Source organism: Neopsephotus bourkii, unplaced genomic scaffold, assembly GCF_033783945.1.
Source record: "Neopsephotus bourkii isolate Nb327-2 ecotype Australia unplaced genomic scaffold, CSIRO-AGI_Nbou_v1 NB_533, whole genome shotgun sequence".
Lineage (NCBI taxonomy): Eukaryota > Metazoa > Chordata > Aves > Psittaciformes > Psittacidae > Neopsephotus > Neopsephotus bourkii.
In genome coordinates, this window is record NW_026901034.1 from 1554097 (window position 1) to 1581157 (window position 27061).

A 27061-nucleotide genomic window follows, 5' to 3' on the forward strand; every position below is an offset into this window, starting at 1 on the left:
TGCAAGAAGGAACTGAACTCAGTTGCTGGCTGGAGCACCACAAGCAGGTACTTCAGTTTGAGAGCTCACTGGTGCTAGTGTTGGATGGGTATTTTGGCCTGCTCTGGAGGTACAGGCATCATTTAGCTCACCTCTGACCCGGCAGGTAGGAATGGTGTTTAACCAGTGCTGGAATGACAAGGTAGAAGGCAGGGGGTGACATCTGGGGTGAGAGTGGTCCTTTTCCTGTCCTCTGGAGCCTTGGTGGCTGCAGTGGGGAAGTCCTGCGGGCAGCCACGAGCCTGCGGATGCCCTGGACTTTTTGTGTCATTCTCTGCGTGCTGTATTTATCAAACCTGACACTTGAGCTGCTGTGGAGATGGATGACTTTCTATTAACTGTACCCTGTGTGTGCCCCCCTGTGAGGGGAGTCCAGCATAGCATTGCAGGAGCTGAAGGCTGGAGCACAGCAGCTGGAAATGCAGCATGATTTATTCACTGGAGTTGGGAGAAATGGGAACAGGCAGCTTTGGCGTGGTGGTGTTGCTCCTGATCTGTTTCTCCTCCCTCCCCTCTCTTCTCTTTCCCCACCACTCTTGCAATTTTATTCTAAGAGCATCACAAATTGCAGCATAAATCTCAGCTGAGCAGCAATTTGGATTGGCAGCCACAAGTAAATCCCCTCTTCCAGCCTCCCCACATGAGAGGGAGGTTGCACTGAGAGTAAGAGGCTATGGGTGAGTCCTAAGTGTGCTGGTTTACATTCCCATCAGGTTTTCATGGTTCTTCCCATTTACAGGATCCAAAATGTGTTTATCCTTAGTACCACATCTCTCTAGTCCTGTGAAATGGGATAATTCCTCTCCCACCCCAGCCTCCAGCACTGACACATGGTGTGTTGGCAAGTGATGTGGAACAGCCTCCAACATGGCATGGGAGGGATGATAGCATGGTTTGCTGTTGTTTGGGGGTGTGACATTTAAAGTTGTTCCTGTTCTTAAAGATAATAGAAGATTGTCTTCATCTGGGTAAATGAACCTGTGCTTCCAACCTACCCGGTACATGTAGGTGCTCTTGTTTCCCGATGTGTGTATCCTCTCGGGGCTGTGCTGGGAAGAATGGCAGGAAATAGCCCTGTGTGGTGCATGAAGGGCAAAACCTTTGCCATTTAGTTCGTGTGAGGCTTCTGTCTACACACTCCCACACCAGGACATGTTTCCCAGCACCTGTCCTGTCTCCTTGGATGGGTGCTCTGCCTGTGTTTGTAGCCCTGTCCCCACCGTGGTTGAGCTTGGCCAACCTTGTGTTGAGACCAGGTATCACCACACCAGAGTAAAAATACAGCCTGTGCCTTTAGCTTGGCCTCTTCTTGGCTGCGCTTGGAACTTCAAAGACATTTTCCACTTTGGGTTCTTAAAACACTGAGCAAGTGTTGAAAGACACAAAGATGCGTTTGCCTGGAGTCAGCATGACTTGTGTGATGTATGGTGAGAAAACCAAGGTGTACAGGGGAAAGGCATCTGCTGCAGAAGTGCTTTAGAAAAGAGTTGAGATTCCAGGGGTTTGGAGTAGCTGGGGTTTAGCAGAGGAGAATCACTGGGTCAGCAGCTGCTCTGGTGTGTGGGCACTGCACGGCTCCAACTCCAGGTACGCACCTTGCCCTGTTCTGTTCTGCAGGGAGCACAGGCTCTTTTGAGGTAGACCACAGACCCTCACTGACAAAGAAATTCCTCGACTGGCTTAAAGAAGGAGAAATGCAAAGAACTTGTAGAGCTTCCTCTTCATCCAACTTGCTTTCCTCTGCAGGGGTCGCTGTTGAAGTGATTGTTCAAACCTGCCTCAGGTGTGGGGAGCTACTGGGGGAGAATCAAGTGTCCTTATGTCCCAGGTGTCCACCTTCCTTGCTGAAGTTGTCTCAGCTCCACAGATGAGGGCAGTTTAAAGAGTTCAGTTTCTTGCTCCTTTCCTTGCCTCCTGCGCTCTCAGTTGAGAGCAGGTGACTCTTTACCGTAAAATGCACCTGTAGAAGCCAGCCCTCTGTATTTTCTTTCCTTCTTTCCCACTTCCCCATGAAGTGTCGTTCAGAGCACTGAATGGCTCCTTGTTCTGTGCCTCCATGCTTAGATCCTCCTTCAAAGAGCAGCCTGTGCTCCACTTCTCCGGGGCCTGTTTCAAATGGGACCTGGAGAGAGGTGATCAAGACTTACTTAAAGGATCACCATGCCTGGGTCTCTGAGCTCCTCCAGTGCTTCTGCAGCTGGGGTGAAGGAGGAATACTCTGCTCCCAAGGGGTGTGTGTAGCTGCTTCACCTCCTGGTTAGATCCTCTTTAACCTCATCTTTGGCTCCGGGTTTGTCCGGAGATTGGACCTTCATCCCATTCAGGAGTGCTCTAGAAAGGGACCAAGAGTCCTGATCACCTCCTGGGTTGCTATAAATCTCCTCACTAGCACCAAAGGACCTAGTGCAATGTAGGTGAGAAGCTGGAAACTCATTCCCAGCCCTTGCTCTGAGGTTTGCAGGCAGAGGTGAGATGGTTCTCTGCTCCTCTGGGACCAGGCACTGGGTGCTCAAAGATCCTGGAAGCTCTCTAAATCCAAGGTTCTGATGTGTGTTTTGTTCTCTTAAGATTCACACACACACGCACGTACACAAACCCTTGAATACCCGTATCAACTATATGCCTCTGTTTTGAGCTAGAAAAAGTTGGAGATTCCTCCCAGGAGCACGTGAAACTTCAGCACCTGAGGAAAATCAGCAGCTAAAGGAGCTGTGTATGTGGTGAGAGCAGGAAGAGCCCATAAGGACAGTTTCAGCAGAAAATGAGGAGTGTCTGAAAGTCTTTCATCTTCCCATTGGCACTGCTCAGATGTGACTCCAGCTGCTTTCTATTCTGGGATGCAGGCAAGTGTGTGCTCCCACACTTGGTTATTACTGAGCAGACAACAGGTCTGGACTGACCCAAAGCTTTGGAAATCATTCTGCTCTTGAGTAAGAATAATTTAGAGGATGGTAAATGAAGGAGCATTGCCAGGACTTGACAAATTCACGTTTGGTTTCTGGTCTTGTCTTGAACTTAGTGGTCTGTCAGTGCTTTGGTTGCTGCTTAGCTAGGAGGTCACATGGAAATAGAATCCAGGGCTCTCCAAACTCCTCTGTTTCCTGCAGGCACAAGGCTGCACAGATATGTGTGCAGAAGTGAGTACATATGTGAGGTCTTGGCTTTTTCAGATGCTGATGGTGTTTTTTAGGCAGCAGTGAGAAAGTAATTCCCAGTTCTGTCCAGAACCTTTATGGAAAGAGGGAATGTGACAGCCAGGCAGATGTTGCAGGGCAGGGAACACACAGCCATATCTGCTGCATTCACTGGAGACCACACTGGAATTACATTGCTTCTGAGGGGGCTTCTGTGGTGCTGCCTGTTCTTTCCTGGCTAATTCCAACAGCTGGCGTGCCAGATCTTTCTTGTCACAGGCCACCTACAAGTTACAAGCTTTTATTTCCTGGCTTCCTGGACTTCAGGTGTAAATATGAACATCCCACCCATGCCACATTGCTGGATGGTCCTTAACATTGTGTCTCAGCCCAGAGACCTCTGTGCCTGAAGGTTCATCCCATTTTGAGGCTGATGGGTTGGGACATGACCCCTCTAAAGAGGGCTGTGCTAAGCCCTGCTGCTCGCTGGCAGTCCCAGGTGCGAGAGCAAGCAGTGGTGCCTGGCTAGCAGCCATGGTGCTTGCTTGCCACCAGCATCCCAGGTTTACAAGCAGGTACCTTTTTCAGCCTGGTTCTTCTGGGCTGCTGCTCCTCTGTCTCTGTGAGTGATGCAGATACCACTTGACTGCGGTGCCCTCCTCTCTCTGCTCCAGCATGCAAGCCTCTGTGTGGTACACCAGCTTTGACAGCAAGGGCCAGACCCGCTATAGGCTTTCACCATTTGTCAGAATAAATTGCTTCTTCCTCCTATTGCGTGGAGGAAATGCTGGTTCATTTACCCTGCATCTGAGGAGCACCTGAGGCAGCTTCTCCCCTCCTTGTTGTTCTTCCTCCACGAGCCTGCAAGATAGAGCATGGCAGCAGGCTCCCAAATCCACAGCCAATGCAGCAATAAGCTGTGCAGTCTTGCATTCATCTGCTTGACCTGATGTAACCTGGGAAGGGGATTGGTGCTGGAGAAGGTACGAATGACGCAGGAGCAGGAAAGGCTGGAGCCATTTCTGAGGTTGGTGGGCTTTGCTGCTCTTCAAAGCCTCTGCTTTCCATGCTGGCCCTTGCAGCCAAGCTGAACAAGCAAGCCCTTGGCCCCACTTCACTCAGGTCAGTAGAGCATGGAGGGACATGGCTCCAGGGAGCACCAAGCTTTGCTGCATGTTTATTCCAGCATCTGGCAATTAATGTGAGTGCACGTGAAAGTTGTGTGTGGAGTCAAGGACTCAGCGGGAAGAGTGAGTGTGTGCATGTGTGTACAAACTCTGTTCATCAGGGACAGTGCCCTGGGCTTCTGTTCTGTGCCTTGAGAGCCTTCTTTGGCATCACTGTTCTTTGGAGGGTTTGCAGATGTGGTTCCTGAAGAAGAAGAGAGGACATTCAGTTTTCCCCTGTGCCTTCTGATCTCCCATCACTGAAGGAGCTGCTCAAGCATGTCAAGAAGTAGCAGGGCTTCCTAGTTTGTGGCACTGGCTCTGGGAGGAGCCTGCATCCTCACCATTTCCCTTGCTGCCAGGTAGCAGTTGTAGTGTAACTGCAGTGCCTTGATCACTGTGCCCTGATCTAACCCTCGGCTTGAACTCCAGAGATGCCAGGAGTTGCTAGAGCTCCTCTCTCTTCCTCTGTCCCTCAGCAATCTTTCTTTCTCTCTGCACATCAGTGCAAAGCTCGTTGGCTGGCTTACGAAGCATGAGCTGCTTTCCTGAGGCACAGGGCTGGCTTAGCTTTTCATTAAGGCCGGTTAACCATCCTGAAGAGAGCCTGATGGCTGCTGGCAATGGACACAAGTGTCCTGGTGCTTCCGTCCCGCTGGGAGGCATCAGGTCCTGCTCATGGTACCTTGAGATGTTGCCTGTGGGAGGGCACTGTCGGGTGTAGGACAGTGATGCTGCAGTGCTTGCTTGGTTCTGGAGAAGCTTCCTTATGTGCAGGAAGAGGGATTGTAACAATAGGACAAGGGGTAGCGGGTTTAAATTTAAACAGGGTAAGTTCAGGTTAGAGACAAGGAGGAAGTTCTTAACTGTGAGGGTGGTGAGGCACTGGAGCAGGTTGCCCAAGTAAGTTGTGAACACTCCATCCCTGACAGTGTTCAAGGCCAGGCTGGACAGAGCCTTGGGTGACACAGTTTAGTGTGAGATGTCCCTGCCGATGGCAGGCGGTTGGAACTGGATGATCTTAAGGTCCTTTCCAACCCAAACTATTCTATGATTCCAAAAGAGCACCTGACAGCAGCTCTGCCTGGAGCTGGGATGGTGGCCAACGGAAAGCCCTAGGAGAGGAGGGGGAGGCTTAGGGCTCTACTTCCTTCCTCTGCCAGGCTGCAGCGCTGATTTCCTCAGTCTCAGACTTTAGGAAACACAAATATTTCTCTCTCCCTCCATCCCAAATAGTACCAAGCTCTTGATTGGGAAGAAGAGATTTAATTTACACTCTGAAAGTACAGGGTGGTATTTTGGAGCTGAGCTGGTGGCACTCGCTATGAGGATGAGGTGGGGGTGTGGAGATGCTCACAGAGCATCACTCATGGCTCCTCAATCCTGTCCATGCTCTTCAGACATGAGACATCTTAAGAGATGTCCTCTAGTCTATTCCCTCTCACATTTCATGTGAAATCCTTCCACTTTGAGCTCTTCTGGCAATCCCTCTCACTTTCCAACCCAAGCATCATAGCTAAGCATGGATACGAAGCTGTCCCCATCCTGTTGTCATTCCCATGGCAAATCTACAGATGCTGATAATAGAGGTCCTCCCTAGACTTGGTGAGAAGGGTTGATGGCAGGACCAGCCCAGAATTCTGCACTGGAGATCTTTAAGAGGCAGTAATAGAGCAGGGAGCACAGGGGAAGACCCCTTGACTGTTGGATCTGAGGGAGTGGCACACGTCCTTGATGGAACAAAAAAGAACATCTCTCCTTGGTATGTGCTTAAGACAGCAAAGTGTTGCCCTTCTGTTAGGTAAATACTATTTCCCCTTATCCTGTCCCTACCTGCCCTTGTCAAAAGGGCATGTAGTGATAAAAAAACCTTCAGTGGGGGCTTCAAGGTCTGCTCCTGACAGGGTTGATACCTGCATGCATCACTCCTCTTCTGCCAGATATGAACCTGTTTGGCCTTTGACCATGTCCAGTGTTGCTGCCTGGCAGCTCAACCACCCTCCCCTTATCCTGATGCACCTTTTTCAGTTCATCTTTATTATCAACCAGGGAAAGTGTCTACCAGGACTGACCCCTTGTAGGCTCTTGAGAAGTTTTGTGAGCTGCCTCAAGACAGGGAAGGATTTATGGGCCAGTCAGGAAATGATTGAATAGGCTTCCGGAGCCCCTGCCTTTCCTTCAAAGTCTGCCTTCCTAACCAGAGGGATCTGTTCAGAGGTTGAAACTTTTTGTTCTTTGCAGCAGAAGCATTCAGGCTTCTCCACCTGTGAATAATTGTGAACTCCCTCCTGCTGGGGCTGTTCAAGTGAAACTGTGATGCACATTTGTACTAAACCTGTTATCAACATCAGTGAGCAAGTGGGGCTCAGGCACCCATCGTTGTGTGTGTGCCATGAGGGTGTCATAGAACCAGGAACATCCCTGGCACTGGATCCAAGTCTTGTCTCTGGCTGCTGGGGTGTGGGATCAGCCCTTTTCCTTGGTGGCTGATGTTGAGCTTTTGTCCTGTCTTGGCATGGAGAGTGAAGCATCCAGGAGGTTTGGTTGGTGCCCACTGGCTGCTGGCTGGGGTCACCGTGTGACTTGGCTCAGCAGCAGGTTGTTCTTGTGAAAACCTCTCAAGAAAATGTCATTTCAAGTTCCCTTTTGCTGCTTCCAGAAAACCTTTCCCCTAGAGTTGCTTAAAAGATGAGTCTGAAGAGCCAAAAGCTGAGTTCTGGCAGCTCTCATAATACCTGTGTTTCCAAATAATATTGGCAAGAGCCTTCATCATGATCATAGAATCGTTTGAGTTGGAGGGGACCTTAAAGCTCCTCCAGTTCCAACCCCTTACCACAGGCAGGGACACCTTCCACCAGACCAGGTTGCTCCACGCCTCTCCAACCTGGCCTTGAACACTGCCAGGGATGGGGCAGCCACAGCTTCTCTGTTGGGCAACCCTGTTTGGCTATGGATCACTTTGGATTGGGGACCACGCTGTCTTTCAGTTTTTCTGGTGGAGGCCTCTGTTTGAATGCTAGGTGTGAAAGTCTCGGGGTTTTGAGCCTTTCTATACAAGCCATCTTGCAAAGAGGTAATCATTTTATTCAATAGCAGATGTGTATCGTCCTGGTCTGTGGGATTGATTTCATTGGAGTCTGGGCCTTCCTTCATTTCAGGTGCTCATGAATTTTGCTGAACAACTTTATTTTATGTGGGGAGTGTTCTGGGACCAAAGATGGAGTGTAATGATGAAAAACATACAAGGTAGATGAGCCAATTTTTACCATGCTTTCTAAGAGCAAAACTACTGTTCTCTAAGTGTCTTTCTGGTCCTGAATTCCTGTCTTCCGTCTGCTGGAAGGCTGTCAGCCTGAAAGAGCAGCTTTTGTGGGAGCTGCAGGGACTTCCAAGTGTTTTAGCAGAACCAGGCTATCTTTTGCACTCTCTACACCTAAATTGCACCAATTTCATGTAAGTGTGACCAACCCCTATAAAACTGGTGTACCTCCTTTGTGTGTTTGCTCTAAAGTGGGTTCGAATATGTATGTGGGTTTTAATCAGTGTCGTATAGTCAAAGTAAGGCAAGATACGGATTGAAGCCATTCAGGTCATCACCACCTAGGGGGGTTGGAACTAGATGATTTTTAAGTCCCTTCTAAACCAAACCATTCTATGGTTATCAAACCTGTTTAAGGATCTACATAGTATGGCACTGGCCTGAGTTAACGACATAGCTTTTTCCTCACCTAGTATAATACTTGGGTGCAATTCGAGCTTATTATTTGCTCTTAATTCCTCCAGATACCCAGAAGACCAGGGGAACTGGGTACAGAAATGGCCAGTGAAGTAGTTGAGTACTGGAATGATGGCAGCAGTAGCACTGTGCTAAATCGATTCCTTTAAAATGAGCTGTGATTGCAACTGTGCAAATTTCCCAGGATTGCATGCAAGGAGGCAAGACGATGTTATTAATTATAACCACAGGCTGGAATTGGTCTTAATGAGAAACAGTGTAGTTTGAGAGGAGCTGAGGCTGTGCTAGTGGCTATCTCCAGGGCTGGGGCGCCAGAGATGTCTTCCCAGGCTGTTCTCCCAGCCTGTCTCATGCTGATCCCATGTGCCAGTGTAGCACGTTCACCATGCCTCCATCCTGGGTTTTAAAGAGGTCAGGTTGCCGTTGGTCATCTCTGGGCCCTACATCCCAATAACCAATAGCAAAGGAGGTGCTACTGGTCCCTCATCGAAAGCTCGTGAATCCAGAACTTGCAAAACCTGGTGACGTTTGCACAAAGCTAGTACTTGGCCTTTGCTGGTCTCCTCGAAATACTTGGTCTGCCTCTTTCTTTCATAGCTCCAGGGTTTCTTCTTGTTGCCCTAGCAGAGATCTGGTTAACCTTTTCATTAGCAAAGGAGCCTTTGAGAATGGTCTTGTCTCAGCGTGCCGGTGCTGCAGAGTGCTCTGCTAGCCAAACTGGTTTTCTTCTGAAAGACAGTATCCTACAACACTGAAGCAATTAATGTATATTAAAGGCTAAGGATGCACGTCCTGTTTTCTTACAAGGCAAGCCTTCCAGATTCTGGTTCTGCTTTGATGGCTTTGCTTGAAGAACGATGAAGGCCTCTTGTCTCCAGTCCGGCAGTTCAGGAGAATGCTGCCTGCGTGTCCTTTACCTTGGAGGAAAGCTCATGTGAGGCATGCTCCTTCCAAATGTGTACCACTTAGCATTCTTGAGGCACCATTGGGCCTGCAGCTCCAGTGACCATGTATCCAGATAGGCAGACTTCAAAGACTCTGCTCTTCTCAAGACTCTGCTCTTCAAAGACTGCTCTTCTCCCTTTTCCTGGGCCAAACCCAGGGATTTCAGCTTGTGAAGAGGGCTCTCCCAGTAATGATGGTCTCATGAACTTCCTTTCTCATCAAAGCCAAACTGTGGAGCATGTTAGAGGAGCTTTCACGGTGTTCTTGTCCCAGCTGTGCTCTTCTCCCATTTCCCACCCCAGGCATGTTCTTTAGGTCCTCTTTATGGCCAGCAAAGCATAGAGGAACATGATCTCTGCCCCACTTGCATCCTTTACAAGTGGTTGTACTTACAGAGCATTGCCTTGGCATGCCTTGCATTTCTTCCCTGTCCTACAGCAAAATGTCCCTTCCTCTCCCTCTTAACATCTGGCAAGCCCTGATTTTGAGGAGGTGAGGACAAAGTAAATTGCAGGGAAAGCTGCAGTTTGAGAGCATGTGCTGTGGTTTTGTTGGCTGCCAGGAAAATATACAGCTAACTGAACTCCCTCCAGCTGCGGGCAGTGTTCTTTCTCTCAGGCTTCTCATTAGCAGAGTTCAGTTTTCCCCTGGGAACTTCTCATTAGAACTTGCAGCCTCTTCTCTCCCTGGCTGGTGGAGCACATATGAGCTGCTGGAGCCGTGTCCAGTGTGGGAAAAGCAGAAGCTAAACAGAAAATGTGCAAGAGCCCTCTTGAGGTTTGAGGCAATGGAACCAAGGATTTCCCAGGAAAGCATCATCAGCTTGGGAAATTCTTAGGGTCTATCTGAGCATCTTGGCACTTTCTGGGGAGGTTTATGTGGTGTTGATGAGGCTTTAACGGCCCTGTTCATGGTCATGTGCTCACCCTTGCATGGTCTGCTGCTGCAGAATGAGATTTTTTTCCCTTTCTTCTTTCTGTTGTGATGAGTGATTTTCATCTGCCACCGTTGCCTTATTAAATACAACAAACCCAGTTGTCCTGCTTCAATTCATTCCCAGTTATTATCAACAGAAAATGCTGTTTTCTGCATCAGAGTGATTGTCCTGCCACAGCAAATGGTCAGGGGCTGGGTCAGGTCACCTCCACCCACTGTGCTGGGGCTGGAGGGAGGTGACCTCCAGAAAGAAGGGGTGTCCTGGCCAGGGGAGAGTTTGGGGTGGACGTGGGACAGGCTGGTCCCTCAGATGTGTTTCCTCCCCCTGTCTAAGCTGTGTTTCTCGGAATGGGCTGCCCAAGGAAGTTCTGAATGCTCCATCTCTGGCAGTGTTCAAGGCCAGGTTGGAGAAATCCTTGGGTAACATGGTTTAGTGTGAGGTGTCCCTGCCTATGGCAGGGGCTCAGAACTAGATGATCTTAAGGTCCTCTCCAACCCTAACTATTCTTTGAGTCTATAATTGCCACTAAAGAGTGAGAGCAGATACAAATATATGATAAGTAAGTTCTTGTGTGATCTCCTCCGACCTGCTTGCCTCAACTAAGAGACTTAATTCCCAACAGCCCCATATGTCCTGCAGCAAAATACTCTGGGAAGTGATAATTCTGTGTTATTGGCTATGTGGTGTGTTCTCTCCTAAGCAGACTGAGGAGGCTGCACTCAGCTGATTGATATATGGGGCGTTTTAGTCCTAAAAATATCTTTCCTGGAGATAGGAAGAATATTGCTGTCCTTCATGGCTTCATCTCCTGTTACAGGGTAGAGGGGTGGTGGCTGAGAGCACTAGGGCTGTTCAGCCTGGAGAAGAGAAGCTGCATGGAGACCTCATAGCAGTATCTGAAGGGGGTCTACAAGGGTGGTGGAGAGGGACTTTTTATCAAGGACTGTAGTGATAAGACAAGGGTAATGGGTTCAAACTAAAACAGGGGAAGTTCAGGTTTAGATATAAGGAAGAAGTTCTTCCCTGTGAGGGTGCTGAGGCGCTGGCACAGGGTGCCCAGAGAAGCTGTGGCTGCCCCATCCCTGGCAGTGTTTAAGGCCAGGTTGGACGGGGCTTGGAGCAGCCTGGTCTAGTGGAAGGTGTCCCTGCCCATGGCAGGGGTTGGGACTGGATGAGCTTTAAGGTCCTTTCCAACCAGAACTATTTTATATGGTTCTATGTGACATCCAGAAGACAGAGCCAGGGTCTTAGCAGTGTGTGGTGGGAGGGTGAGCATAAGATGAAACAGGAGAGGATCAGACTGGATATCACGAGAAGCATGTTTGGCCCAAGGACACCAGTTAGTGGAGTTTGCTGCCCAGAGAGGTTATGTAGTCTCCATGCTTGGAGGTTTTCAAGACCAGAGTGTATAAACGTGAACAATTTGCTCTGATAGGGATGCAGCTTGGAGGATCTCTGGACTGGAGACCCCTGCAAGATCCCTTCTGACCTGAGGTCTGTGCTGGTGCAAAGTGAGAGCCAAAGGGACATGCCCCTTCTGATGCTGTATTTTCACTTGTGCCCCTATGAGCTTGGGGGAAGACTACTGGTATTAAAGCCTGGTTTATTTTCTTGTCTCGCTTTGGATGAGTGGGAGAGGCAGGATTTGGAAATACTTATGCAACCTGCCCTGTTTGTATGATGCTCGCACTGAGCTGGTGACACTTCTATAGCCTCGGAGGGTTAGAAGTGTGAATCAGAGGCTGTTTTCTTCCACTGATGCTCCTATAGAAATCTGTGAGATGTGGAAAGTCCCTGTTCCAAGTGTTTGTGGTGTTGTGCTGCAACCTTCCCCCGGTCCAGCCTACCAGCCCTTGCCTGGCTCTGCAGGAGTGAGTCAGCTCAGCCAACAGCATCTCCTCGCCCAGGCTTCATGACGTGGAGGGCCCGATCCCAACTGTGCCCTTCTAACAATTTAACTGCCAGAGCGATGCTGTGTGGTTCCTGATCTCCTGAACCCCCTCCTTTACCAGGCACTGGTGGCTGGCGCTGGAGATGTGGTAGGTCCACGTGGGATACGATGCTGAGCCCTCTTAGGTCAGAGCACCAGTGCTGTTGAAAGGTAGAGAGCAAACAGCTGGATGGGGAGGAGGGGAAGCTTTTCACAGCTCGCAGACAATTGAAGCAAGGTTTTGTTTGGGGGTTTTGGTGGTTTTTCCTTTCCAAAGTTCCAGTGCTTTTTCTTGTCTTTATCAGGTGAGGCCTTTGCTGCAGCGTGTTCTGTCTCAGAGAGCTCAGGGTTTGTATGGTACTGAATAGAACAATTAATTTTTATTTATGTGCTTATTTACTGCAGGAGAGAACTGAAGCAGGAAGTTTTGAGGCTTTAACTCTTCTGGAGGAGTTTTATTTAGAGAAGCAGCTTGATTCTGTGGCTGTGTGTGATTGGCACAAGTTCCTAGCATCTTGTCATCAGTGTGTGCTCTGCAGTGGAGCCCCAGGATCTCTTGCTCCACTGCTCAGGTCACCTCAGGCCATTCGCTCTGGCAGTCTCCATCAAGGTGTTCCTGTCCAGGGGTGGTTGCCATCTCTTGCCCTGGAGATGCGGATCACACCAGCTTGGCTCACCGCCAGCTCACTGCCGGCAGGAAAGACGCGAGCTGCAGGTTTTTGGGCACTTCCAGGCCCTGCACCCTGCCCTGTTCCTTCCTGTCTTACCCACTTGGCTGAGGCTCCACAAAAGCCCAGATGACACCCAAAGGTGGTGGAGACCCCCTGGCTCGTTCAGTGGCTGTGTGGGAGCCCGGGCTCTGTAGCAACGGGAGATGTGAGCTCAGCAGAGACTCCTGACTTCATCGCTCAGCAGAGCCCTAGGACGGGTCCTGAGGTGGGTTTGGAAAGTCACCACCTGATGCCTTCTTAATCCCTTCCTTATCTTGTCCAAACAGTTCTACCCTGCTTTGGTTAGATGTTCCTGCACATCAGCAGGAAGGAAAGGGCTGGTGATGTCCCTGCAGTAACTCTCCATTCACTTCTAGTGACATCCTTCCCCTGCCACCTCTGCTCACTTGGAATTGGTGTCCTGAGGGAAAAAGCCACATGTCTTCTGGGCAGCTCTGCTGCTGGGTCCTGCCTGCACAGCAGCCCTCTCCAGATGCTGTCACCTCGGCAGTGGGCTCCTGGTAGCACTCCTTAACTCAGCGACCAGTGCGGTTCAGCATGCTGAAAGCTGCCTACTTGGTTGAGTACCTTCTATATTACATTTTAAGTGTTATAATTACATTGTTGTGATTGCCAAGGTAGATGCAGCCCTGCCAAGGTAGTGCTGTCTCCTGCCAGCTGATGTACACTGTGTCTTATTTGGGCAGAGCTGCTGTGGTGGGAAGCGTGGCCCTGTCTGCTGCTGGAGGTGGGGGGCTCTTGGCTGTTTCCATTTCCTCACTGTATGCACCCAAAAAGAGCCTCTACCAGATCCCAGGCTGCTGAGAGCCTTCATTATCCCTGCAAAGTGTCCCCATCCCGAGCAACGATGTCTCATGGGTGGGTGACTTTGCCAGGTCGCTGTGTCCTCTCCTGCACACGTGCCTGGGAAGGTAGCAGGTGATGTTTATCTCAGTTGAGTTCTGTGGGGCTGATGAGCGTGTGTGTTATCATACAGCAGATGGGGCTGGTGAATAGGTGTTGGAGACAACTGCGTTTCTTCACACAGGCTCCTTGCCTGCCGGGAAAGGAGCCAGCCAGGCTTTGTAGGAAGGAATACAGGCTTGGGCAGGCTGCAGATGGGTTTCTCCTTCATCCACTTAACTTTTGAGTGGGAGCTGCTGCTGTGATCCACTGTGTGCTGGTGTGGGTTGTACCATGTAAGGGCAGGTTCCAGCCTTGTGCCCTCTGTGGTCTTTGGACCCTTAAACTAAGCCTGGTGCTCCAGGCAGGGCCTTGAATTGTCCATCAGTCCTAGCTGGGGAGCTGGTGGCTCATGGGGTACAAATGAAGATGCATGTCCCGTTTCTGTGGGATCTGTGCATCTCCCATGAGCTTGCATGGCTGCTGGGCACCAGTATGTGGTGCCTGGGGAGAAGAAGGCAGGGATGTCCCCTGTCAGAGCTTGCCACACTGGTGGCCCTGCTGCGGCAAGGGGAGACACATCAACCCTTCCCACCCTTGAGGGAAGAGCTGATGGCCTGTCTGGGAGGTTTTAGGTTTTCCTGAGAGATGACAGTGGAGAAAAGCAAGTGGATGGAAATCCCAGAAATACACAGGGTGGTGTCCATGGAGTGGACAGTGTTGGGAGCCAGCTCCTGTGGCATGTGAGAGAGGAGGGAACCAGGAGAGGGACAGTGCATCCAGGGAGCGTCACACCTCCTAGGGTTGGTATCACAGCTCTGAGGAGAGCATTGTGGTGTCCTGGCTTCCACCTCCTTCTTTGCTGCCTCGAGCTTCAATCTCCTGTCCAGCCGAATGAAGGTGCTGCCTCCCCAAGCCCGCAGCTCATGGCTGCTGCTTCATCAAGCAGGTCTGGTGATGCAGTTCACCCCAGCATCATGTGGTACCTCTGTCTTTTAGTTACCCTGGTTTTTCCTTTCTCTCTATTGCTATGGGAAGGGACAAGGGGATTTCTTTCCATGGTCCTGTAGCGCATGGCCAGAAGCCTTGGCCACCTGGGTAGGTCCCTGGGTGTGCGTGGTGCGTGCAAAGGTTGGTGGCTGGAGGCTCCTGATCCACGGTGAGCAATGCAGCATCTACATGCAGGGGTGGATTTCTGGGAGCCAGTGTACACTGGGTGACAGTGTGGGACACTGCAGGACAGGCATGGCACAGTTGCTCACAGCCTTTGCTTGCCTTTTGCTGATGCCTGTAGTTTGACGAACCTCAGCCAGTAAAACAAATGGATGTGACAGGATCACGCGGCCCTTCATGGCCCCATTTGCTTCCCTGCCTCTGCTGGGGCTGGGTGGGCAGCTCCTTCCCTCTGTCTGCTTGAGGAGTGATCTCTCTTCTTTCCAACCTGGGCATGACGCTGCCAGAGGGAGAGGATGTGCGGCTCCACAGCTGGAGGCCTTCAGGCAGAAAAATCAATGTTTATATTTCTCTTAGCTGGGAAAGATTCCTTAAATAACTCCAGTAAAGAAATACCTTGTAAAGTTCAGGCTATGAAGTCATGGTGTATGAAGCAGAAGGAATTTTCAAGCTCTCTCTTGCAATAAAATGGATTTCTTGAATTCAGGCTTTATTTAGAGAAACGGTTGATTTAAGAAGAGAGCTGAAGGCTGGGTCTGGTCTCTTGCTGAGGGGGAGCTGCTTTTTCTATGGCTGTGGAACACCACCTGGAAATGTGGTTGGGTTGTTGCTGTTGGAGTATTCCTAGGGGAGTTTCTCATGTACCCAGCCATGGGGAAGGCCACCCTCCTCCTCCCTGGGGTGGCTCTTGCTGCATCCTGTGTCCCCTCAGGACCCCACTGGTGCAATGCGGGCTGCTCAGTGCCTTGGGAAGCTGGCTGTACAGGTGCTGTGCTTGGGATTCTGGAGAGCAGCCAGAACCTGGATCCCTCCCCACCAGCATCTCAGAGTTTTTCCTCTGCGCCATTAAACATCTTTCCCTTCTTTGTTCCAGCCAGTGTCAGGGTTGAACTAGATCATTGCTAGAGCAGGAAGAACAGTGAGCCCACTGTGGTGCAGCTCCCATGATTTAGGCTGCTTGTTCCTTGGTCTGGCTTGGCCTGAATTTGCTGTTCCTGAGAGCTGAGGCATGGGGTACACTTGGAGGCTTTTCCTGCAGAGCTGTCCCTGCCCAGGATCTTGGGCAAGCAGGGCAGTGTGGAAGGAGTTGGAGGGGACCAGGTCAGCTGCAGAGAAGCGCAGCTGGGCTGGAGCTTGGGTTCAAGATTGAGACTTTAGACTTGGCTGCATTATCTGGGAGCACGAGTGCACAGCAGAAGAGCTCCAGGCTCGTGCTGCGCAGCTACCTCAAGGAGAACTGGTTTGCCCTTGTTTGGAGGAGGAGGAAGCAGAAAGCTCTGTTTCAGCCCCACCTTTGCTCAAAGCTCCAGGAGCTGCCCCTGAGCAGGGGACAAAGGGCACCAGGCAGGACTGGGATTCCTTCTGCCGCTCATCAGCCTATGTGTGAGCGTGGCTTTGCCTTCCTGAAAGTACCAGGAGGGCTGTGGGGAAGGAGAGCTGCTTCCTGCAAGCCCCGAGGTTGCTGTGGGCTGCGGAGCTGGTGCTGCTGCTGCACTGCTCCTTGTGAACATTGAACCTGCCTAGAAAACATTGTGAGGATCTTTTGCCCTGGCACAACGTGCATCGGACCTATTCTCCATTAGGGTTTCAGGCATCTCTGAGCATCACTGGAGGTTGAAACCAAGGGCTGGTGCTGATGGTGTTACTTCTGCACTTCCCAGGTAAGCAGGGCAGGACCTGGAGCTGGGACACAGTGCCCCTGAGCTCAGATCATGCAGGGGACATGTCCCAGCACTGGTGCACCACAATCCACCTTGGCTCCAGCACAGAAGCTGCTGCAGACAGGCCAGGTCAGGATTCTGGCCCCAGAGCCAGGTACCACTGTACACCACAAACCTGGTTTTCCTTGCTTGGCGGTGTCTGGTTATCCCAGTGTAGGTAAACAGTGTGCCCATGATGGCCAGCCAAAAGGGGAGAAGAGAGACAGTAGCAGAAAGTGAAGCTAGAGTGACATCAAAGGGGGAACGAATTGGCCCTCAGAACAGCAGGTAGGCACAGCATGGTGTCACCTCCTCCAGAGAGTTGCAAGCAAGCTGCAGATGTACCAGGTGTTGAGGGTGAGTGCAGAGGCAGGGTGCTTGCTCACCAGCATGCATTCCTGACATGAGAGTGGAGCCAGTAAGGTTGTGGGGCTTTTTCTTGTGCCCTTCCTGAAGTGTTTTGGGTGGAAGCCAGTGTGTTTCCATGCACTTGGAAAAATGGTTTGTCAGTGCCAGAGGAATAAGTGCCTGGAGAGCGATGACTGGATTGGTGGTTGTCCCCTTTCTGGAAGCAAGATGCTGACTGTGCCAGCCCAGGACACATGTGGTACCCCTGCAGTCAGGGTGGCCTTGACCTCACGCTGTTGTCTTCTCTCTTCCAGCCATTCCCACTCTCCTGGCTCCATGGCTGCTGTCCGCGAGTGGTCCTGCACCCGCTGCACCTTTCTGAACCCCGTTGGCCAGCGGCAGTGCTCCATATGTGAAGCCCCCCGCCAGAAGCCCGACCTCAACCACATCTTGCGCCTCAGTGTGGAGGAGCAGAAATGGGCTTGTGCCCGCTGCACCTTCAGGAACTTTCTGGGCAAAGAAACCTGTGAGGTATGTGGCTTCACCCCGGAGCCAGGACCCAGTGGCTCCCCCTTGCCTGTCATCAATGGCATCTTGCCCAAGCCCACCGTGCTTGTGGAGCCCAAGGCCACATCCAAGGAGGAGGCTGCCAAGGCAGAAAGCAGCAGCGAGGACTCAGAGGGGAAGAGCCCTGATGAAGCGGAGCTGGAGAGTGGTTGGGCTTGCCAGCGCTGCACTCTGCACAACACACCGGTGGCCAACTCCTGCTCTGCCTGTGGTGGCCCACGCAAGCTCTCACTGCCCAAGATACCCCCAGAGGCGCTGGTCGTCCCTGAAGTCATCACCCCTGCTGGGTTTCACATGGCCCCCTCTACCCCCCAGCCTTTAGTCCCTGCAGAGATCTCTGACAGCGATGCCGTGGCCACCCAGGGCCCAGTGGCAATGGAACAAGAGGGCCAGAAGGTACCAACCTTCGGTCCCTTCTCCCCGGGGCTGCAGAACAATCCTGTCCCACGGAGCCGCCGGGAGGTACCCCCTCACCTGCAGATGCCAGGTGCCGAAGCTCCCCAGCCTGTGGCTCAGGGTGCAGCAGGGCAGAAGGGCTCCCCCCAGGGTCAGGCCAGAGCTGCCCCTGCTGCTGCCCGCTTCCAGGATCTGCTATCCAACAAGCGGCTGGGCGTGCTGGAGGAGGAGATGGAGGTCAGTCCTTCCCATTGGAAGTGCAGCTCCTGCTCTCTGCTTAACTCTGCTGGGGCTGGTAAATGTGAGGCTTGCAGCACACAGAAGGGCAGTGACACCATCAATCTGGCAGGGGACTCGGTGAGGTTTACCCCGTGCAGCCCCTCCAGCCCAGACTTCACCACATGGTCCTGTTCCAAGTGCACCCTCAAGAACCCCACGGTGGCCCAGAAGTGCAAAGCCTGTGGCTCCTCCAAGCTGCATGGCTTCCAGGAGCATGGCACACAGGGTGAGCCATCCCCACGCTGCCCTGACTGCGGCACTGGCGACAAGGGTGGCTGCTGCTCCTCGTCCTGCGGCGGCAGGGCCCCTTCTGCACGCAAGGTCGCCCGTCTCTTCCCATCCCAGCTGCCCTCCAGCCAGGAGAAGCCGGGCCAGTGGGCATGCCCCGCCTGCACCTTACTCAACGAGCTGAAGGCCAAGCACTGCGTGGCCTGCCATACCCCGCAGCAGTATGTGGCCCAGCGCAAGGGCCTCAAGCCCCTTAAGAGACGGGAGAGCATGCACGTGGAGAAGAGGCGGCAGACGGATGAGGGGGAGGCCAAAGCCCTGTGGGAAAACATTGTGACCTTCTGCCGGGAGGTGAGTGCTCACTGAACTGCTCTTGTTCTTGGCTGTGCCTGGAGAGGGCCCTTCCTGCCTCCCCCCTGGGGCTTGGGCATTGCTCGGCACAGGCAAGGTGCCTTCTGCGCCCCAGAGAAGATCTTCACCAGCAACAGTAGGGTTCTATTTGCAGACACTGGAATGTAATAGTTGGGTGCAAGAGAATCTCTGTGGTGAAAGTGACTCATACAGTTCACTCCTGGTTCAAGGATGACAGAGTTTGTGTTAACTCTGAAACCTAGTGATGTTTAGACCTCATAGCAGCCTTCCAGTATCTGAAGGAGGCCTACAAGTATGCTGAAGAGGGACTCTGTCAGGGACTGTAGTGATAGGACAAGGGGTGCTGTGTATAAGCTTAAGCAGTGGAGGTTCAGGTTAGATATAAGGAGGAGATTCTTTACTGTGAGGGTGGTGAGGCACTGGCACAGGTTGCCCAAAGACGTGGTAAATGCCCCATCCCTGATAGTGTTCAAAGCCAGGTTGGACAGAGTCTTGGGCGACATGGTCTAGGGTGAGGTCTTCCTGCCTGTGGCAGGGGTTGGAACTTGATGATCTTAAGGTCCTTTCCAAACCAAACCAGTGTGGGATTCTATGTTTTAAATCAATAAGACAGAACATCTGGGCTGAAGGGGACATTCTTAGGTAATCAGTGCAGCTCCTTCCCTGTCCAAGTGTGGGGAAAGCTGGGAAAGAGTGTGCCTAGGTTTGCTGGTTGCACTAAATGACGTGTGTGTGCAGGAAATGTGAGGCTGGAACAGACAGGCCCAGAGCACTGGCAGCGTGCAGGCAGGGGAACTGCTTGGGCTGCCAGCAGCTGAACATGTTCAGAAACCATGAGCAGGGCCTTGGTGATGTTTGGGAATGCCCACCTGCAAATGGTTTGCCCCTGTTCTGGGAAGGACGGCTGAGGTTTGGCTGGAGCCTGGATCCAGGTGAGGGCTTCAGGAGCACACACCACTGTGAAGGGTCTGGCTCCATCTGTTGGGTTTCAGTCTCAAACACTGCTCTGATGGCCCTGGTTTTGATCTGAGTGGCATAAGACGCTCCTGTGAATGCTGCTCTTTCTCTGGCCTCTTTCTGGGGAAGCCTCCAGCCCTTCTGAACCAGATGGAAAGGGTGTTACAGTCCCATTTTGGCATACAGACGGTGCTTTTCCTGCCTGATCTGAGGAGTGTGCCCGTGCCTGTGCCTCGTCTTGCAAGACTGGGACCATAGAGATGTTTGACTTGGGTGGGAATCTGTTGAGAATGATCCTGGTTTGGGCTTGTAGGGTTTTTTAATTGCTACATGTCCATCCTAACAGATGCTCTTGCTTATCCCACTGTCTCACGCTTCTCTGATTAACCATCCTTTTCCCTTTCTGAATGACAACATGCAGCAGCACATTCTGCAGATCCAGAGAGCCCAGAGCTCTTGCTGTCTGTGTCATGCCCTGCACCTCTGTCTGCAGAGCATTCCCCTGTACTGGGGAGGCCCCATTTCTGTTTTCCTCTTCCTCCATCCATCACAAATTTCTCTACTGGTAGTGCTTCCCTTGGTCCATGCAGTCCAGGGGAGGTAGCAGTGGAGATGGTCACATCTCTGCTCTAGAAGGGCTTGAAGGGGGTTGTTGGCAGAGCAGGAAGAGTGAAGGAGGTCCAATGCTTGGATTTATGAGCTTACAGGAGAAATAAGCAGAGTTTGTCTGGCACCATCTGTGGGCAGGCTCATTGCTGCCCAGGCATGGGAAGAGGTACCTGCTCTTCTTCCCTCCACTCTGGTACTGCTCCGGCAGATCTTGGGCCTCTCCTTCCCTCCATCTCACAGGGATATTTGTGGTGATAGCTTCTCTAAAGCATTTAGAAATATATGAAGGGGGACACCATGGTGTAAAGGTAACTAGCTCATTAGGCAGGCTTCCCTCTTGCTGCTGGGGAATGCACTGCTATGGCTCTCCATATTGCCTCCATCATCATGCTGGTGAAGTCCATGGGCTCCTGCAGTCTTGTCCTGGCCCTGCTGAGACCCTGGCCAGGGTACCAGCGAGGCTGAAGGCTGCTGCTTCTTGGAAAAGCACCACAAGGACTCCACGGGGAACATCTAGCTCGTGCTGTGACTCCAGGACTGCTGTGTGCTTGGTGCCCTGCACAGTGGGATCCCAAGCAGCCTGGCTGCTCCCCAAGGAGGGAGGCCCGGATGAGGTTGCTGTCAGGGAGCAGGTGCTCCCCTGGGGAAAGGCAGCACGCACTGGGGTGCGTCCTTGGCTCTCATCAGTATTTGAATAGTGCCATCTCTTAGCTGAAAAACACCCTTCTGCTAAAGAGAATCTGGAAGTGCTAATTGAGGCACCATGTAGAAAGCATTGACGCAGGATTGCAACAAAAGAGGAAACACAACTACTAGTTTGCTGTGCATAAAAGCTTTGGAATTTTAATTGTAGCTGGCTTTTGCTGAAAGAATTTAATTTCATTTAATTACCAATAACAAAGAAATCCTAATTCTTATTTCACGCTTTGTTAACCTGTGTTGAAAAGCCACCTTTCTCCACTGGTTGAAGTTCTGTGCTTTCGTCCTGACAGTGTGGCTGATAACTTCAGGATTATCCACCCTTCAGACCATTTGTTGTTCAGCCTGGAGAAGAGAAGGCTCCAGGGAGACCTTAGAGCAGCTCCCAGTGCCTAAAGGGGCTACAAGAAACCTGGAGAGAGGCTTTGGACAAGGGCCTGTAGGGACAGGCCAAGGGGGAATGGCTTTAACCTGCCAGAGGGGAGACTGAGATGAGCTCTTAGGCAGAAGCTCTTCCCTGTGAGGGTGCTGAGGCGCTGGCACAGGGTGCCCAGAGAAGCTGTGGCTGCCCCATCCCTGGCAGTGTTCAAGGCCAGGTTGGATGGGGCCTGGAGCAACCTGGTCTGGTGGAAGGTGTCCCTGCCTGTGGCAGGGGATTGGGACCGGATGAGCTTTAAGGTCCCTTCCAACCCAAACCAGTCTGGGATTCTGTGATTCTATAATTCTATATTATTTTATACGCAGCAGCTATTGCATGTGGGCTCGGCTATGGGATATCCTCCCTCTGGAATTCCTTGCCTGTTTGTCAACTGGCCAAATACAATAGCAAAAGCTGCCCCTAACATCCTCCACGGATGTTCCTGGGGGGGTGGCACAAGACTGCCAAGCTCTGGAGTAGGAGCAGCTCAGCCCTTAGCACAGGGCTTAGGTTGAGCAGTGTTTGCCAGCTGGCTCCTCGCAGGCTTGCTCTCCTTGTGCTTTGCCACTTCTAGAGAGAGCCAAGGTCCCCCCTGGACCAGCTTTTAGCACCAGCACAAAGCGTGAGACGGTTCCTGCCAGGGGCGGTTTGTGTGGAACACAAGAAGGCAGATTTGACTTGCAGGCTGGAGAGCTGGGCCAGCTCGTGGCTGGGCTGCACGCTGGACCTGAGGCACAAAATGCATCTATGCCATTGCCAGCAGACACCCGGCCCCAGTGCTGTCCCCTGCATCGGAAGGGGCTGCCCAAGCGGGACGGCTGAGGGTGCAGGGGGGGCTCTCCAGGCCAGCCTTGTCCTAGGGGACCCTAGGATGCTACACAGCTGCACATTGATGCTCTCCTTGCCTTTTGCTCTCGCAGAACAAAGTCAATTTTGTAGATGACAGTTTTCACCCTGGGCCCAAGTCCGTGGGATTCCCAGAAGGCGACAGCGTGCAGCAGAGAGTGAAACAGTGGCTGCGACCCCATGAAATCAACTGTAGCATCTTCAAGGACCGGTCGGTGAAGTGGTCAGTGTTTCGGACACCCAGGCCCTCAGATATCCTGCAGGGACTGCTGGGGAACTGCTGGTAAGGGCGAGTGAGCTGGGCTGACACCTTCCTGCCCTTTCCTCCTTTCCCCCCTCCTTCATCCAGATCCAGATCAGATCCCTCAGCCCTACTCAAACCCATTTATACCCCCAGGCGTGTAGCCCATCCTCTGCCTCACCCCTTACCATGTCGCCTGCATGGCTGGGCAGCTGCCTGCTGCCTGCCCATGCCGTGTCCCCTCCCACCGGCAGGTTCCTGAGTGCCCTGGCTGTGCTGGCTGAGCGGCCTGAGCTGGTGGAGCGGGTGATGATCACCAGGACACTGTGTCCCGAGGGTGCCTACCAGGTGCGGCTCTGCAAGGACGGCACGTGGACCACAGTGCTGGTGGATGACATGCTGCCTTGCGATGAGTGCGGGTTCCTTCTCTTCTCTCAGGTCAGCGGCCTTGGGGTGGTAAAGGAGGGATGGGATGAGAACTGCTCCACAAGGATGGGGGATGCTCATCCCCAGCTCTCCCAGGAGAGGCAGTGGGAAGAGGTACTGCTGTGAGACACCTACTCTTGTTCTGCATGGGGGGGTTGCAGCTCAAGATGCTGCTTTTTGCTGCACCCTCAAGACAGCTGAGCTCTTTGAAGCCATAATATAAAGCTATTTAGGCCCCTTTGGGCATTTTTCAGGCTGTGATGAAATTTCATTTGCAGTTGCCTTTCCCTCTCTCCTCCCTGCAGTTCAATAGCTTGAGAAGCCACCTTCATTCTTTGCAGCAAAAGGAAACTCTTTTAACCTGAGTGTTTTGTGCTGTGGGGGGCTGAGGGAAAGCTGTTGCTTTCCTCTGCGGGGAGGTCTGGCAGCTTGGCTTTGCCAGGGAGGGACCGTGGAGAGGGAGGGACAACAAATCAGCCTGTTTCGAGCCAGTGCCCAGTTGCTCTGAGCACACTCAGGTGGCATCTGCTGCGATGAACGGAGCTCCCGCAGCCACTTCAGGCCGTCAGTGCTGTCGTGCCCGTCCCGCTTGCCAGGCCCAGCGGCACTTGCTGGGATCATGTCCATGAAGGAGACTGAGAACGTCTTTATTGAAACTCAGGCAGCAAAATCTGACAAAGAAAACAAAGTGCCACTGTTAGGAGGAGCCACGGAGCCAGGACGGGTTGGACTTTGTTCTGTCAATTCCAGTCCTCTTTTAAAATACACACAGCCCCACACCACATCATCTGTAGATGTCAGGACAGAACTCTGGCTGGGGAAGTGGGGCCTGATGGTAAGGAGAAGGGGGAATGGCTTTAACCTGACAGAGGGGAGACTGAGATGAGCTCTTAGGCAGAAGTTCTTCCCTGTGAGGGTGCTGAGGCGCTGGCACAGGGTGCCCAGAGAAGCTGTGGCTGCCCCATCCCTGGCAGTGTTCAAGGCCAGGTTGGACGGGGCTTGCAGCAACCTGCTCTAGTGGAAGGTGTCCCTGCCCATAGCAGGGGGTTGGACTGGATGAGCCTTAGGGTCCCTTCCAGTACAAACCATTCTGTATGATTCTATGATTTGGGGAACCTTAATGTTGGTACAGCTTGAGTGTGCTCAGTAGCCTGTGCCCTCTGCAGGGTGGAGGCGGCCCAGTGCTGGGGCAACTGTTGGTTGTCCCAGAGCTGTGTCAAAGCTCACAGGCCTCTTGGGGCAGCAGCACAGTTGACTCCAGAACCCTCCTTACCCCTGGCTTCAGGTAGGGACTTGCAGCTGTCCAAGCTGCCTGGCCACATTCCCAGCAGCATGGTGGACCTTCCCCTGGGACACAGGGACACTGAGTGGGGCAAAGCTGCTGAAGCCAGTCCTCTTAAGGAGAAAACCTTAGAGAGGGGAAGAAGGAGGAGTCGATATCTACGTTTTGCCTCTCAGTACACAGAGGATCCAGACGCACTTATTTTCAGTGTAAGATTTACCTGCCTCTCTATTTTCTTTTTTAATTTCCATCCAGCTTTCCTCTCTTACAGATTTCAGCTCTGTTGTTGTTGTTGTTATTATTACTGATGGAAGGTTTTTCATGGGCTGGCCTTGCCTTACCTGTGTTTCCAGGGGCATCTGAATGTTAGCAAGATTTTTCCACTGAGAGTTTAGCTGTGGGAGCTGGATGTGGGAGCTAAGGAAGGAAAACCAGAGTTTTAAAAGCAAAAGAAAATCAGGTTCTTTCCCGAGCTCCCTGGCTGTGGCTCAGGCAGAAAAACCAACATGGATTTTGTTGAGTGAAGGATGCAAACCCCAGTGGAAAGCACTTACAAGCTTTCTTTATCCATGGGAAAGAAATCTTCAGAGCCCTCCTTTCCTCTCCCAGCTCTCGGCTGCCACCTGGGAGTCACACGCAGTCACACTGCACCAGGGCTTTTACCCTCCAAGCACTGGCTAAAAACCTGATTTTTTGGGCTTGTAGTGGATGCTATTGTCTCCTTGCCTTCTGCCTTCATGCACCTTCCCCTTGGCATCTTCACTGCAGGCAGGGGTTGGGCTGAGGTGTCTCACATGCTGGGGATGAGAGGTGAAGCACGGCTGGAGGCTCCACCCTGCAGTGACTTGGACATGGTGGTGACGGCTGCACCCCAAGCCTGTGGCTGATGGAGGCTTTGCAAACCTGGGTGCATTAATGCAACATCTCCATTTCTTCCCGTATCTATAATCAGCGTAGAGATGCCAAGAGCAGTAGCCTAGCACCAGAACAAAGTGTCTCCAGGGGGAGCTTTCCACCCTGGAAAACTTGCATCTTGTCACAACATCTTGCCACTGTCCCTGTGCTGGAGTAGAGGACTTTGCCCATCTGCTTGAGAGAATTTTGGAGCTTGTCCTTGAAACAATATCACTGTTCCATGGGTAAAATCTACTCGGTCCCACCTCTGTGTGTGCTCTAGGCAGCCTCCTTCGCCAAAGGTGTGTTAGTTTTGGTTTGCAACAGCGTGTGAGTGAAAGGCAGCTGCTCCAGATGTGCTCGATAGCCTCTTCTGTTATACTCCATCCCTGGCAGTGTTCAAGGCCAGGCTGGACAGAGCCTTGGGTGACATGGTCTGGTGGGAGATGTCCCTGCCCATGGCAGGGGGGTTGGAACTGGATGAGCTTAAGGTCCTTTCCAACCCACACCAGTCTGGGATCCTATGGTTATTAAACCCTTTTCAATCCAGGCTGAAGCAGAAGGAAGGGCCAGTTAGCTTGTAATGTGGGCACCCACCCTGCCAGCCTGACTGCCTAGGCCCCGAAGGGTGCAGCTCTGTCTGACAGGCATTCACTCCAGGATGTTTTCCTAAGTGGAATTGAACTGTACAAACAAAACACTGAGCAGTTAGAGAATGGGTTCTTCCTCATGTGACCAAGATCCTGGTGTCTGGTCTTGCTGCTCTTGCCTCTCCATCTCCAGCAGAAGGGTGGCTTTGCCTCGTCTGCGTGTGCTGCATTTGCTTTCCCAGCCCCTGCCCATGGCAGCTCGTGACGTGTTTCTCCCTCTTTCCACAGGCTCAGAGGAAGCAGCTGTGGGTCGCCCTCATTGAGAAGGCTCTGGCCAAGCTCCATGGTTCGTACTTTGCCCTCCAGGCGGGGCGTGCTATTGAAGGCCTGGCTACACTAACGGGTGCGCCCTGCGAGAGCCTGATGCTGCAGGTCAGCTCCACTAACCCTCGCGAGGAGCCCATTGACACTGACCTCATCTGGGCCAAAATGCTGAGTTCTAAGGAGGCTGGGTAAGATGAGGCAGGAGGGTGCCGTGGCAGGAGCATGGACACTTGGAGAGGGGGGAAGGGGGGAGCACTCTTGCAGAGGCTCAGAGGAGAGGGGCTGGTGGAGCCCACCACCTCATCTGGAGCACTGGTGGAGCTCCCCCTTTAAACTCCTCAGAAATTCTTTCTTTGTTTCATCCTCCTATGAAATGAAAATGCTGGTGAAGTTCCCTGTGCACGTTTACTGCTCTCTTGTAGGAGTTGTGAAGTGGCCGGCATCCAGCCCGCTTGCTTTGCTTTCAGTGGTGTTTGTATTGTGAAGTGCTTGACCCTGCACGTGTCTCCCACCCATACATATTGCAGCTTTGCTGGCCATACCTGGACATGACTCTAGGCAGTCCGTAGGAGACAAAGCAAAAGTAAATGTATATACAAAAAAGATGTGGATGGGCTGAGAGGATCCAGAGAAGGGCCACAGTATGATCCAAGGACTGGGAAGCATGTGACGAAAGGCTGAGTGAGCTGGGCTTGTTCAGCACTGAGAAAAGAAGACTCAGGGGGGAGTCTTCACCATGTGCCAGTACTTAAAGGGTGGCTGCAAAGAAAAGAGACCCCCTTTCTACAAGGAGTCACATGAAAAGAGGAGGGGTGATGGGCACAAGTTACCCTGGGGAGATGACAGCTGGACACAAGAGGAAAATTTTTCCCAGTGAGAACAACCAGCCACTGCAGTAATCTCCCCAGGGAAGTGGTGACTCCCCAACACTGGACACCTTAAAGATTTGGCTGGACAGAGCGCTGGGACATCCACTCTAGGTCATACTTTGCTTAGAAATGTTGGACCAGATGATCCTTGAGATCCCTTCCAACCTGCTATTTTGTGATTCAGACACCTTATTGCTCTGGCAGGAGGAGCGGGAGGGCAGTTGGGTTAGCTGAAGCCCCATGGGAGACTGATAGGTGCCAGCATGTGGTGTCCCCCCCAGCCTGGCTGGTGCAGATCTCTCACTCCAAATAGTCTGTCCTCACCCCTGCAGGGGCCAGCAGC

At 52.2% G+C, this 27061-nt stretch overlaps 1 protein-coding gene across 6 annotated transcripts in view; it reads left to right on the forward strand.

Moving 5' to 3' along the window:
- CAPN15 (calpain 15) overlaps positions 1-27061 on the forward strand; it is a 59612-nt gene that overhangs the window by 26824 nt on the left and 5727 nt on the right. For all 6 annotated transcript variants that reach the window (XM_061350778.1, XM_061350774.1, XM_061350773.1 and 3 more), the window contains 4 exons: positions 17036-18542; positions 22167-22375; positions 22588-22771; positions 25814-26037. In XM_061350778.1, the coding sequence (XP_061206762.1) occupies positions 17058-18542; positions 22167-22375; positions 22588-22771; positions 25814-26037 (2102 nt within the window). In that variant the 5' untranslated portion in view covers positions 17036-17057. The remainder of the gene's footprint in view (positions 1-17035; positions 18543-22166; positions 22376-22587; positions 22772-25813; positions 26038-27061) is intronic.